Source organism: Chelon labrosus (assembly GCF_963514085.1).
Source record: "Chelon labrosus genome assembly, chromosome: 19".
In the NCBI taxonomy this organism is placed as follows: domain Eukaryota; kingdom Metazoa; phylum Chordata; class Actinopteri; order Mugiliformes; family Mugilidae; genus Chelon; species Chelon labrosus.
Window position 1 is genome coordinate 10,027,321 of NC_140352.1, and position 14,957 is coordinate 10,042,277.

The 14,957-nt window shown below is 39.4% G+C and overlaps 2 protein-coding genes across 2 annotated transcripts; both read left to right on the forward strand.

The window, feature by feature from the left end:
- Positions 1–548: 548 nt before the first annotated feature.
- LOC311504080 (5-hydroxytryptamine receptor 3C-like) lies at positions 549–5,487 on the forward strand. Its single transcript, XM_084567034.1, has 6 exons — positions 549–989; positions 1,089–1,198; positions 2,115–2,284; positions 2,384–2,544; positions 3,716–3,926; positions 5,203–5,487. Exons 1-6 carry the CDS (start codon positions 897–899, stop codon positions 5,436–5,438), a joined length of 981 nt encoding a protein of 326 aa, XP_084423160.1. The 5' UTR covers positions 549–896; the 3' UTR covers positions 5,439–5,487.
- A 2,268-nt stretch (positions 5,488–7,755) lies between these two features.
- LOC311504279 (5-hydroxytryptamine receptor 3A-like) lies at positions 7,756–13,417 on the forward strand (the record flags this gene model as incomplete). The annotated part of the gene is made up of 10 exons (XM_084567298.1): positions 7,756–7,927; positions 9,477–9,661; positions 10,228–10,272; positions 10,355–10,464; positions 10,590–10,759; positions 10,851–11,011; positions 11,986–12,196; positions 12,285–12,431; positions 12,545–12,582; positions 13,178–13,417. 10 exons carry the CDS (start codon positions 7,756–7,758, stop codon positions 13,415–13,417), a joined length of 1,479 nt encoding a protein of 492 aa, XP_084423424.1.
- Between the last annotated feature and the right edge of the window lie 1,540 nt (positions 13,418–14,957).

Consider the following 14,957-nt stretch of genomic DNA (forward strand, 5'->3'; position numbering starts at 1 on the left):
ATATTTTCTGGGATATTTCTTGCAGCAGTTTGATGTATATGACTCTGTGCGACAGATCATTCTTGTCACTATTTTTCTTTGTTTTCTAATTATAATGGCCCATTAGGTCTGCTATATGATTCAAATATAGTTTCTAGTATTTGTAATATTATTTGCATGTATAAAACTCACGGAGTCTTGGATGATGGAAAAAAAATACAATTCAGAAATCTGCGCTCTTGAACAACCTGGCAAACTGTGCTGACAGCTGGAAATGCTACCATTTAAAATAGTTTAAAGCGGTATTTAACTGTTTGTCAGGAACTAAATACTTTAATATCATCTGGCACGAGGACATTGCACATTACTATAATGGTTTTTAGACAATAGGCTTACTGGCAGCGAGTCAGAGGAGAAGGCTGATGCCGCTCTCTTCAGTGTCCATTAAATATGAAACCACACGGACGCTTCATATTTTATTAATCGTCTGCACAGTGTCAACTCACCCTGCACATTTTAATTTGTATGGATTTTTGGCGGAATAGATTTGCAATAGATGTTTAATTACATACAGTATGTTCCATCCAACAAGTCTATCCAAGAGCCTGATTAAGAATGGATCAAGATTTTGACCTAAAACTGATCTGGACAAAGGTGCATCAGACTCTATATTCAGCGAGGGTGACCAGTTCCAAAAGTTTATTGTTTAGCAAAGGCATAGATACTGGAAATATGGAAATGGATAGCCAGGCAAGTTAGATAAAAAAAAAAAAATATATATATATATATAAGCGTGATTAATGCGGATTAGTTCATTTGGCTCAGACAGACACTGCGAATCATTCATGATCGTGGAAGCGATGTTACGTTTTATCTATTTTACGATGTGATGGGTCAGCTGTTTTAGTTCTGCTGCCATGTTCTTTGACCTGAATAGATTTTCACATCTGTTTCTTCGTCCACAGAGAGAAATTGACCAGACTTTTGTTCCTTATGTTTGGATTGTCTTGGTTAGTACCATTCCTTGACTCATTTCTTGTCATTGTATTTCCTTGTTCTATTATTTTCTAATATTTCCTCATTATATTCGACCTGGTTTTCCTCTGTAGGACTGGAAGAATGATTTCATTAACTGGGATCCCGCGGACTTTTGTGGTGTAAAGAGTGTTACTCTTCCTACCGAAGTTCTGTGGAAGCCAGATCTCACTATTGAAGAGATGTAAGTGTAAATACACTCACATTTGTACCTTAAACGCCAAGACACAACTTAAGACTTTAGACTTTTTTGTGTGTTGTTTTTGATGAGAGACCGTTTTAAAGTATTTGTATATTAAATGTACACTGACATAGAAAAGACAAGATGCACATAAAAGCATCAAACAGTGTGAGGAGTATTGAACTTTTGTGTGTACATGTGAAAAATAAAATGGACAAAATCACATCGTCCAAGAGAATACACACATGGCAGAGAAAGATGCTGTGATCCTCACAGGACCAGTAATAATAAAATAATATTAACTGACATAGAAACCTATAAATCAAGTGTATCTTGTGGTTCAGCAGAGTGATATTTGACTTATTGCAAACCTTCATTTATTCAATGAAAACTGTCCAGCGAGAACCATAACTCAGCCCAGCCAGGTCCTTAATATCAAGCGATACGTCATGATCAGCATTCTGGGGACCCATCAACCTCTGGCGCCAAAGACTAATGTTTTGAGGCTATCTGGATAATAGATAATGGATATCTGGGCCAAGACTGTCTGTCCCCTGATCGTTACTGACATCCTGATAACTTGAGACACAAGGATGGAGTTGGAATTGAGACACGATCTTGACAAATGCTGCAAGTTATTTTGCTTGTCTACGGATTACATGGCGTATTTTACTATTAAACAAGAGTTTAAAGAAAACAGTTTGCATTTGTGGTTTGAAATGATTATGTGTGCAAGTAATCCAATGAAGAAGTCATTTTCCATTACCTTACACATAAACATCATGTGACTATACTGATGTTATTTTTGACCATGGACCACGTTAGGTTTTTACACTATAGCTAGTGTTACTCTTATGAAATTTAGCACAGCCTTAATGTGTATATCTGTGTTTGATTATATTTCTCTGGTATTGTACAGGACAGAAAAGGACAAAGCTCCTCCAAGTCCTCTTCTCACCATTAAATACACCGGTAGAGTCTATGTTCAGAATGACCAGGTTCTGGTCAGCACCTGCAGGATGCAAGTTTACAGATTCCCCTTTGACGTCCAGAGCTGCACCCTCTCCTTCAAATCTGTTGTTCACTCTGGTGAGTGGCTATGTTTCTGTGTGAGTGCTGCGATCACATTTTCACTTTATTACAGTCACATTCCTCCTTTTTTTAATTCTATTTTTTCTTCCATTACAGCCGCAGAAATAAGGCTTGTTCACAACCTGAGCTCTTCGGAGGCCACCAAGTGGTCACGTGAGTTGATGCGCACTCAGTACGAGTGGCTGTTCATCAACATGACGGTCACCAACAAAACGGTTGACTCATTTGGCTTTGTCCAAGATGTGATCATATTCACTGTAAGTAATTCACGGCTCTTAACTCAAGTATTTTAGTTAGAGAGTGACAACTCTAGGCTGAAAGTCTGGATTGCACTGGTCATGACCACATAGACATACGGCTGAACTGCTCCTCAAAAGTGAAGCCAAAACAATTAGAGCTCCCCCTGGTGGCTGACTGCAGTATAGGTCATAAGCTCCACCTCCTCCATGTTAGTGGATGGGACTTGGGCCAAACTAAAAAACTAAAATACACGTCAAACAAGGATGGTTTCTGTAATTTTAGGTAGTTAATATAATACTGATTTATGTTCAAGTGTCAGTTTTTTCGGATAAGTTTCGTTTTAGTTATTTGACACTATAGAAACAGGATGTGACATCAAGATGACAGACTCTGCCACAGACTCTTGTTCCTAACTGGAAAGATGACATAGTCCGTATCCCCGGGAAAATAGCGTCAGTTTGGCCGATGCAAGGAAGTGGGGACGCATTGTCCATATTTATATACAGTCTATGGTCAAGACATTAACTGAGAGACAGAACACATGTTGTTTTAGACTGATGATCTGAATATAAGACAGGTTGCCTACTTACTTGAGGGTCAAGCTGCTCTGTTCATGACACAGATATTTTGACATTTCAGAGTACAGATACAGAATAAGAATAGTTGAATTCCATGTCGCTCCTTGGTTTTGTTCCCTGTGGCTCATTGTCACAACCTATTTCATTACTAACACATGTGTTTTTTTCTGTTTTCACAATTCAAAATGTCTGCTGTGAAAGCAAAAGTAAAGACCAACTGAAAGCGAACGAATTGCCTTACATTAAATCTGCCACTTTTTTGCAGGTAAATGCTTTTCTTTGTTTTGTCTTTTTATTCTGGCAAAACAGGGTCAGGGAGTTCAGAGGCTAATTTGGTTGATGTTTTTTGACTGCTTTGCCTGGAATTCCAAGGAAAATGTGGTGTGAGGTACTACTAAGAAACTCTCAGGCAGATCCATCATCTGAAGTGTACTTTACCGCATCTGTAACCACATCTAATTAAAAAGTGGCTGTTGTGGAGTACACTTGTATGTCACTATAGAGACCATACCACTGCTGGTCAGCAAAACCAAGATCTTCAGGGGTTACTAAGCCATTATCGCAGGAGTAACGTAGGTTAACCATCTGACGCTTCTGCATCGTTTCGCAGATCTCCATGAAAAGGAGGTCTATCCTTTACATCATCAACTTCCTGCTGCCTGTCCTCTTCTTCCTGTGTCTGGACCTGGCCTCCTTTCTGATCTCAGACAGCGGAGGAGAGAAGCTCGGCTTCCAGGTCACGGTTCTGCTCGCCGTCACAGTGATGCAGCTTCTCCTCAATGAAATTTTGCCTTCTTCGTCAGACAAGATTCCTCTTATAGGTAAAGACGTCTGCTCACTGGTGGACCCTTTGGAGCATTTTACTAAACTGTCAAAGATGCATTTCTGAATTAAGGACTAAACTGTGAATGTGATATTCTAAAGCAATTTGCTCGTTGCTTATCACTTTGCAGTCGCCTAGGAAACCCTCCTGTATATTTCCCACCACAAGTTATCATAAACAGAGCAAGCAGAAATTAAAAATAATGTTAATAAAAAGCTCGTGGACAGAACTAACTTAACATGCTTTCATTTAAAATGTAATTTCATTCAATGCTCAAAGCCCACTATCAACGTGGTGAATTTGGTGTTCCCTGTTTGCTTTATATATGACTTATCTGTATCAGATGCTCCTCCCATTCGTCTTAGTCTCAGTTGCATTACCTAGAAGTTGAGATTAGTTCAACTTGTTGACACAAATTTTTCTTCTTGAACCATAGTCTGTATAAAGATGGACGAGGGAACAGCACATGCAAAGTGAAGACAAAGGAAGTAGAGCAAGGATAGTTTCAGTCATTTTAGGTAGTTAATATAATACTAATGCATGTTCAAGTGTCAGTTTTTTGGATAAGTTGCATTTTAGTTGCTGGTGGAGGTAGAGCAGAGCGTAGTATTAATTAATTAAACAAAAACGCCAGTGAGTCTGGAGCAAGTGTGGGCGGAGCATCGATATCGTGGCTCCACTCTCTTACCGTATTGCGCAGACAGTGGCTTCAAACTCGCAAGATGGCGCTGCCTGTATCCCCTAGAAACTAGCGTCAGTTTGGTCAATGCCAGGAAGTGGGGATGCGTAGAACATATTTATACACAGTCTATGTCTTGAACTCACAGAATCTGCCACTTATTGAGACAAGGACTTTATTAGCTCCGTCTAAAGATGCCTTCAGACTGTAGTCAACAGGAGATTAAGGTAAATGTGAACTTTGGCATGCTAAGATGCTCACACTGACAGTAACAGCATATTGACATTAAGTTATTATAGTTTATCCTGCAGGGGCATGAACAGTTTTATCAGTCCATCCTGTGGTAATTGAGCCATTTCACTCAAAACCACTAATGTGGGCTTCTAAGTATTGGGTTACTTCAACAGGAGAGTATTATTGTCAAGAGATCTGTCTGTCCGGACCAAAGTGGTGGACCAGCATGGCTAGTGATAATTGCAAAAAATGATATGGTCTTTCTTTTGCTGGACTTTAGTTCATGTGAGCATATTTAGGCTGAATGTGTGGTTGCTTATCAATCAGCATCACTGACCTTCTATTAACCTGTTTCCCTCAGCGGTCTACTGCATTGGGATCTTTGCTCTGATGATGCTTAGCCTCCTGGAGACTATTCTGATCATGTATCTGATGGAGAGAGACTCACACCAGGAAAACAAGATGGACAGAGACCAAAGTCTGAGAGAAGACTGTGGAAACAGACAAGGTAAGGCCAACTTCCACAACCAGTTTAATTACTCAGCTGTAATCACAGATAATCAGAATGATCTTTCTGACCGACTGTTGGAACCATGAGCTTAAGTCCCATTTGAAGGCAACAATATACCATGTATGTTAGTATGATGATATCAGTAACATGAACTGCAGCTCAGGAGCTACATATGAAACTCTCTCTGAATATTTCTTTGCAGGGATGAAGAAATGGATTAAATGTGCATGTACCTCCGATGTGCCCACTGATGAAGTGCCAGCTGATCTGCTAAAGGTAGGGACTAAAAGGCTGGTCCAGCCAAACGTCCAAAAATGCATAATTTTAAGAATGTAAGCATAATGTTTGGTTACAGAAATATTTGGTTGAGATTGGTTGGAGTATGGGCGCGTATTGCTATCAATCATTTTGATTTGGGCTTAAAGGGGAACTACCGTTTTTTACAACCTGGACCTTATTTCTTCCATAAAAAACGATCGTTTACTCACTCATATAACTCTGGTATCGTTTGGAGTCGTTCGGACAATATTAAGATCCTTGTATACCCGTATAGTGGGAGTGACTGGGGCACCGCAACGCAGTCTCTAAATAACGCATTATCTGCCGCGAAACTTATTTTACCAATATTTTGTTATGATACGCTAGTGCTATTCCCCGTTGAGTCCGGAGTTACCTAGATTGTACTGTTTAGTTGAGGTCCTGGGTAAGATTTGTATGCACTTCATTTAGCGGAGAATATCTCAACTGTTATAGACTAATATGACCCCACTGAACAACGTGGGATGTGTGCCAAAATCTCTACCCGGGACGAAAGTCCTGAAAAATGACCACAATAGGTGACACTATTATCACACTACAGGTGAATAGAACTTTTTCTTCCCTTTATAGATATCCTCATAAACTTCTACCAGATTAATCTTCATATTAAGAGAAATACTTTTTGTATTACACTTTGTCTAAAAAAAAAAAATTTAATATGCAAATGAGGCAATATCTCATTAAATATGCATATATAAACTAGCAACAAACAGGAATTGACAGTTATTTATTAACCTAAACTTTAAAAGCTTACATTTCCTACCTGTTCTCATCACGTCCATCACCACAACTTTTTTTTTCAACAAAAGTTTATTTGGCAGCCACAGTGACCTGAGGTCATAGCAGAGCATGGCTGCTAAGCAAGATGACTTGTGAGATCAAGAAAAGTAAGGAAATCTACTCTTTATTCTTTGTGTTGAGGTGTACACTTATTACCTGTCAATATCATATGAGTTGTAATTTTGTGTATTTATATAATTACAATAAATTTGTATCAGTTTTATATTTAATTTGGTGTGTATCGTAGCTAGCTAACTACAGTTTGTTAGCTAACTAGCTGCTAGTGTTTTTTTTTTCTTTTCTTTGCAAAATGGGGAAAATGTCATCACCAGTACATCACAACTTGTGATCACATAGTCTCAGACAAGTTGATGAAGTTACAGTGTCCTCATGTCCTCCCAAATAACAGATAAGTTGGTACATAGCAATTACTCATATTTGAAAGATCTGGAAAGAGTGGGAGAACAACTTATCCATCCAGTGTCACATAGATAATACTTCATTGACTGGGCTACAGCGGGAAACATGGTAAGATAAGCTTTAATTCATTAATTTCAATTTATCTATGGATTATGGTGGTTAAAAAATAGAAAGTGACATGCCATGCTTAAGGCAATTTTTGTTTGAAGTAGGAAATATTTTATGGTAGAAAAAATTCTGAAAATCTGTAGCTTCAAGAGTTTATATTTAATGAGATATTGCCTCATTTGCATATTTTATTTTATTTTTAAGACAAAGTGTAATACAAAAAGTATTGCTCTTAATATGAAGATTAAAGTGGTAGAAGTTTATGAGGATATCTATAAAGGGAAAAAAAAGTCCCATTCACCTGTGGTGTGATAATAGTGTCACCTATTGTGGTCATTTTCAGGACTTTCGTCCCGGGTAGAGATTTTGGCACACATCCCACGTTGTTCAATGGGGTCATATTAGTCTATAACAGTTGAGATATTCTCCGCTAAATGAAGTGCATACAAATTTTACCCAGGACCTAGACTAGTTGTTGGTTTGTTGACTTTACGCAGGCCCCTAAAACTTCCAGGATCAATAACTCACTAATGAAGTGATGTGAAGACACAGTCAACGATTATTTTCTGTCATGAGTAGCCCTCTAACCTTATGCCATGCAGGTTAGAGGGCGAAGGTATCCTGTTAGAACTTTATTTTTCTTAGAAAAGCAAAGCAGAATACATTTTCTTTTTGCTCAGAAAAAAACAGAACAGGCTTACAGTAGTGTATAATACCATAGATTGAATGCCACAGCTGAGTCTTCAAAATCACTTCTTTCAGGGGAGCAGCAGCCAGATGACGGAGGAGCTGCACGCCTTTGAAAAGCTCTCAGATGAGCTGAAGGAGCTGGTGAAAACACTGACTCTGCTCATTAACAGCAGAAATGAAGAAGGGACGCCCAGCTACTGGGCCCAGAAGATTAAAACAATCAACAAAATTTACTTCATATTTTATGTTGCAGCTTCAGGTCTCTTTTTATTCTCTATGTTTTTCATTTGGCTTCAAGCAGAAGAATGAAACGGATTGAGATGTATTCCCCACTTGATGTTGATTATTACTCTGTGTCAGCAGCCTGATGGTAGTATTGTGAGCATTAATGGTGTCTAGTTTTTCACTTGCGATGACTGCATGCTTTACAGACTTATTGTTGCATGCAATAGCCTATATGACATTGATCTGGTTGTATTATCACAATTCTTCTTGCAAGTACCGGATTCGCGAGCCTTTGATATGTAACTATGCACAATTATGATATTTAGTGAATCCACAAAAACATAATAAAAAGGCATGCAAGCGGAATGAAACATGCATCACAGTGCTTTCATTTTACTTCCACTTGTCCATTTTTCCTGCTTGTAACACATCAGCCATGAGGAGCCATTGTAATGAGATAATCAGTATAATTTACATCTCCCGGCCTTTTTTCCACAATAGAAACTCAAAACACCACCTTTAACCAGTCCTCATTGATTCTGACAAATTAAATGAGCTTCGTCTTCCCATCAGTTTCCTTTCAACAGTTGCCCGTCCCACATTACATGTACATGTGGTTTGTGATTGTTTTCTTAGACCACTGAAAGGGAACCGTAAAGGGTGGGTCATTCATCCTGGCCAGCCCTCTTTCCAGATCAACGTAGTATTTCTGGAGGTGGAATTGACGGGGATGCACATCTGCTGACTGGATTCCCTCTGGTTTCGTGATGTTTGCTGCTGCTGCTGCTATGCTCTTTCTGCTTTTCTTCACAGGTAAGGCTTGTGCTCTTCCTCGCTGGAGTCAGACACGGTTTCTGAAAAGAGATGCAGAGACATGTAGGTTAATGTTCCATGTCCCACCAACCTGGTACTTTACACGCTGTGTGGGACAATATGTCTTTATACTTGCATTTTATATTTACTTTGCTTGCACCTCAGACATATGAGCTGGTAACAATTATTTGCAATTGCATTTGCACATTAATAAGGGAACTGTGAATCCCAGAAATTGCTAATTCATGAGCTAATTGGTTCAATTAAGACAGAATATTTTTATTTCCAACCCAATAATAACACACAGTAACAACTTCATGAGGATTAGACCAAGTCCACGTGTTTTTATGTCACAGAATTCATGGTGGCTTTATTTATTTCTGTTTAATGTGTGTTGCTTTGGACCCCACTTAACACAGCCTTCATGGGGACTACATATTATTAAAATGATGTAGGAGGGACGAACTGGAAAGAGAGCAGAATTTTTTAAAAAGCTGCAACTGAGGCAGATTTAATACGATAAGTGCTATGTGGTCAATTAGATGAGCAGGGCAATGCCCATCCATCTCTTGATGGCTTTTTGTGACCATTAGCTTCTTAAATTTGCTAATTATTCGTACATCTGTCGTCCCTGGAGAGGTATTATGAAGTCATTGCAAAAATGTGCACAAGTGTTAGAAAATATCCATCCATCTAGACCAATTTTTAGATGGATGGAGATGCTTTGTGAGTGTCGCATTTTGCAAATTTCATCCCTTTTTGTCTCTCAGAGAAAAAGTTTCTTGATGTTTTTGTAGATGGGGCGTCCTCTACTAACTGCAGTTATCAGGATGTTTTAAATTACTTGAACTTGTCCAAAAACAATGAGCAGTTCTCCATGACCCGGCCAGTGAATAATTACAAAACGCCCACAACGGTGAACCTGGATGTTCTGCTCTATGCCATTCTAGATATGGTAAGTGCTGGCCCATAATGCCACATTTTAGTTATTATTTCTTAAGTGCTGGTTACAGTTTGTTTTACACCGATCAGCCACAATGTTAAAACCACTGACAGGGGAAGTACATAACATTGACCATCTTGTGAGGTCTGACTATCTGTGGGATGATCCACAGAGGCCCCTCCCCTCAACCCATAGGACCCAAAGCCCAACACCACAGGACATGCTCAGAAGGACCATGTCCATTCTCTGTTGAGTCACAACTGTTTTGGAGGCAACAAGGGAGACCTACACAATAATAATGCTATGCCTGATCGGTGTATGTTGTTCAGCAGTTTAAATACACATTTGTCTATTTAATTATAAATCCTTCAGTGAAAATCATATGTCATACAGCAATATGTAACACAGCCTCTGTGGAGGTTTGCTTGGACTTGGCATAATAACTTGAGTGTTATAGTGTAATAAGTGTTATATGATATTTCAATGGTATGTCTGATCAGAACCATGCACTATGAACTCTAACACTGTCACACTTATTTATTTATTTATTTGTTAACACTGCATTTCTCTGCTGTTAGAAAGAGAAGGACCAGAAGTTTGTTCCTTACGTTTGGATCACGACGGTGAGTCCTTGACTGACTGAATGAATAAACACATTTGACTTCTCGTGTTTAAGTGCGTTAATCTGCTTGTTTTCCTCTGTAGTGGTGGCACAGTGACTACATCGGTTGGGATCCTAATGAATTTTGTGGCATTGAAACTGTTTCTATTCCTGCTGAAATAATGTGGAAACCCGATCTCACCATCGAAGAGACGTAAGTGTGTATTTCTGTAGCTATATGGGAACAGGGTTATGAGTTCATGCTCATTGCATCCTTTACTGTATCTTAGATTAAGCTGTAAATGTCTTTTAAACATATCTGTGTTTGTTCTCAAACAGGACAGAGGTGGACAAAGCCCCTCCGAGTCCTTATCTCGCCATTTCAAATCAAGGTCACGTTGAAGTCACTAACGACCAGGTGCTGGTCAGCACCTGCAGGCTGCACATTTACAAATTCCCATTCGACATTCAGAGTTGCAACCTCTCATTCAAGTCTGTCATACACTCCGGTGAGCCGATAACCTTAAAGTTTCCTATATATCTGTATGACTGTCAGCACACGTTCCTTACTGACGGTCTTATTTTTGTTTTCCACCTCAGACGAGGAAATACAGATCATTCCTTACTTCAACTCCTCAGAAGCCACAGAAGAGTCTCTCGACGTGATGAGGACCCAGTCAGAGTGGTTGTTCATGGGCATTAAAGTCCATAACAAGACTGTCAATTATTTTGGCTTCAACCAAAGTGTGGTGGTTTACACTGTAAGTATTTCTGGATATTTAAAATCATAACTTCTGTTTGCTTCAAGTGCAACTTTGTTATAGAGGTACTTCAGTTTGTGAGCTGATATCCAACAGGAAATTCAACATGCTGTAAGATCGGTAAGTGCAATGATATGCATAAAGCAGCTGCTCTGTGGCCACTATACCCTCCATGTCCATCTCACCTCACGGGCACGAATGAAAAAAGAAGATATTGCATAGGAAAAATGGTAATAAACTCTGAAACCATGGCGAAGGCAAATGCGATATGATAAAGCTTGAACAGGCTATTTGAAAAAAGTCATTTTTATACTAGACTTGGGATGGTCTGCATCTTTTCTCACCACAAGGGTCACCACACTGGCCAGAGTATTCCACAAAGGAGTGGACCAGTCTGTGTCCCTTCAAGTGCCTTTAAAGGGGAACTTTTACAACCTGGACCTTATTTCTGGCTAAAATACGATCGTTTACTCACCCATATAACTTTGGTGTTATTTGGAGTCATTCGGATGATATTTAGATCCGCGTATATCCACATAGTGGGAGTGACTGGGGCACCTAAACGCAGCCTCTAAATAACGCATTATCTGCCGCGAAACTCAGTTCATTTCACCAATATTTTGTTATGATACGCTAGTGCTATTCCCTGTTGAGTCTGATGAAGTTATATGTGTGAGTAAACAATATTATTACATGCCAGAAATAAGGTCCAGGTTGTAAAAAACGGTAGTTCCCCTTTAACATAGTTAGCTACTCTGATGGCTTGCTAGCTTTCAAAGCTTGACCTTCACCCAGACTCCACTCGGCCTTTGCAGGTCGTAGATTATTTCTACACACACCGCACCACCAGGCCTGCTTCAAGCCTCCAGAGACAAGCTCTCATATCCTTATACCTGTAGAGAGCTCTTTTGCTCAAAGTCACAATTTCACAGAAAGTTTTGAATCACTTTTAGTCAAACGCTTCACCTTCACAGATCACCATGAGGAGGAGGTCTATCCTCTACATTGCAAACTTCCTGCTGCCTATCTTCTTCTTCTTGTGTCTGGACGTGGCCTCCTTCCTCCTCTCGGACGGCGGGGGTGAGAAGCTCGGCTTCAAGATCACCGTGCTGCTTGCTGTCACGGTGATGCAGATTCTTCTCAACGACATACTACCGTCCTCATCGAACAAGATTCCTCTCATAGGTGAAGAAGCTCAGAGTTTTGCCTTTATACAACAGCACATACAGAGTAGTTATTTGTCCACGTTAATGATGCTGCCTGCTCCCCTCAGTGGTCTACTGCATGGGAATGTTTTCTCTGATGATGCTCAGCGTCCTGGAGACCATTTTGGTGATGTATCTGATAGAGAAAGACTCCCAGGGCAACGAGACGGACAGGGAGCAAACCCTGAATGAGGACAACTTGCACTGCTGCAAAGGTGAGATTGTCAACAAAAGGATATATTCTTGAGATCTCATTTGGGTCTCTCAGTTGTAAATCAGAAGATGTATTTTTATTGCATGATCGCATCGTGTGTGTGTTTGTTTCCAGGTGACATGGCTGCTGATCTGCTCCCGGTGGCCAAAGAGGTTAGAATTAATGCACTTTTTAAATTTTGAGATGATTATTGCTAAGCCGGTTCTAAACCACATCAGAGAAAAAAGGGGTAAGCGTTTCAGAATACAAAACAAAACAAGGCTGACAGCTTGCAACTTGAGACTGAACCCGCCTGTCACTCAACTAAAGTAGTTTACTATGTACAGCTTTAAGTCTCTATATGATTTAAATGGGTGGATAAAAATTCACCTCCCGTAAAGTTGTCATAAATCGGTGAATTAGCTATAGAATCCAAGCTGCTATTTCATTTTTATATCTTCTGTAAAATTGGACATTATAATTTGGAGGTGGGGATTGATTCGCCTTTAGAGCCAGGCTCAAGCGGTCAGTTTATGGCACTTTCTTTTTCAGCCCTGGAAGTTGCCGCCTGGTATAAAGGTAAAGTGCGTTATTTGTCATTATACAACATTGTGCAACGAAATTGCACGGTCGGATGGAGGGTTAGTCCTGAGCTGCCGCGACCGAGTGCACCGCCACTGTAGGCCAACCTGACCCGGTGCCTAGCACCCATGTTTTCTGTTTATTTTTTTCTCGCAGTTAACTTTTCTATTAAAACTTCTTTTCCAGGGAAGCTGCCGCAAATCGGCGGAGGAGTCTCAAGCCTCTGAAAAGCATTCAGAGGAGCTGAAGGAGATGATGAACACGCTGACTGTGCTCCTCAACAGCAGGATGGACGAAGGGAAGCCCGGCTACTGGACCAAAATTACTAAAAAAATCAACAAAGCTTTCTTCATTTTCTACATCATAGCTGCCACTCTGTTTGTCCTCTATATGGTGTTGAGTTGGGGCAATGCATATGATGATTAATGTAGCAAATAAGAAAAGTAAATAATGAATTAATGATTAAATTATCAGTCCTGGACATGCATGTTGCCATGCAGGCAATGCATTGCATTTTTGCATGTGTATACAATATGCGTACTCCAACTGGGACCTATAGCATATATCTAATCCTAACATGGTCTCAGGTTCAGACATATCTGAATCCACCAACACATGCTGAGTTATTTTCAATCAGCAACTGTGTCAAACAGTCCAAATGTTCACATAGCAAGTTAGCATAGTGCATGTCACATTAAAGTATTAATACTCTATTTGCATGGTGTCTCTACAACTATAAAGTTTGAAGCTATTCTGAGGTAAGGCTAAATGTTAATGCCTGTATGCTAGAATGTTCACGAAAACAATTCCAAGCAAGTCGACGTTTCAAAGGTTTAATATTTGTCATGTTTATGGCGGCCTAACAGTTGTCAAGGACCACCAAAATGGCTTGATGTTCTGTGTTAATGCCTCCATTAGAGGTTGAGACTGAGCCAAAATGTTGGAGCCAAGTTGCTAATGTGGTAAAAAGAATGAACAATTAATTTTTACAAGGCTGAAATATTCAGAATTTTTGGATTTTTATTTGAAATATGTCTCCAAGCTAAGACGATTGACCTTTAAGGCTAAGACGATTTATGTATAGTTAATCAGACAGTAATCCTGACATCTGCCCCGTACGGTATGTTAGCTCTTGTCGGATGTGTCAAAGTCTTGGAATTAAGAATTAAACAATAAACACAACGTAATATATATTCTCCACATATTTTCTTTGTTCTGCTTTAAAGTACAAATGGAAAACCAGAACAGTGGGCAGAGATGCATGTGAATTCATCACTAAGAGCAGTCACTTTCACATGAGTAGCCAAGCGATCCATTATTCAAATAAAAAGTCAGTGGACAAGTTGACGCTCATGCAGAAAAATCCCATAAATCATGGCTTCACTTCACTACTTTATCTGGGTCTGTTGGGATTTTGATATGATGAATCATATAAATGTCTTTTCTCTAACATTCATTTTATTGTACGAGTGTGAGAGAAGTCCGAACAAACTGGTCAACATGCAAGTATAAAGTACAAATTTAATAAATATACTTTTTTTTAAAAAAAGTCTCACATATCAATGTACAAGGTCACGAACCACAGCACCTACAAAAAATAAAAAATAAAAAGCTGTTCCACTGGTTTCATAATTCAAATATCTTGCACTTAAAAAACTAATATAAGGATAAATGTATTTCATAGTTTGAATATAAACCTCCTTTATGTAAGAACAGATGACTAGAATGAACACGTGGTTCCTTTAATGGTGATGGTGTTAAGTTACCTGAAAGTATTTCATATTTTCCTTCAAAATTTTCTCTGAAAGATACACAAAAACAGTCTTCAATCAAGACTTGTGCAATTTGATGAGCTAATGACAATGTCTTTGGACGATGGGAGGAAGCCGGAGTACCCGGAGAGAACCCACACAGACACAGGGAGAACATCCAAACTCCACACAGAAAGGCCCCAGTCAGCCTGGAT

What these genes read in the sequence shown, in the direction of transcription:
- LOC311504080 (XM_084567034.1), top strand. Translation starts at nt 897, where the DNA reads ATGTTCTTTGACCTGAATAGATTTTCACATCTGTTTCTTCGTCCACAG. An exon ending in CAAATCTGTTGTTCACTCTG is followed by an intron (nt 2,285 to 2,383) that starts GTGAGTGGCTAT and finishes CTTCCATTACAG; the next exon opens with CCGCAGAAATAAGGCTTGTT. An exon ending in AGACAAGATTCCTCTTATAG is followed by an intron (nt 3,927 to 5,202) that starts GTAAAGACGTCT and finishes TGTTTCCCTCAG; the next exon opens with CGGTCTACTGCATTGGGATC.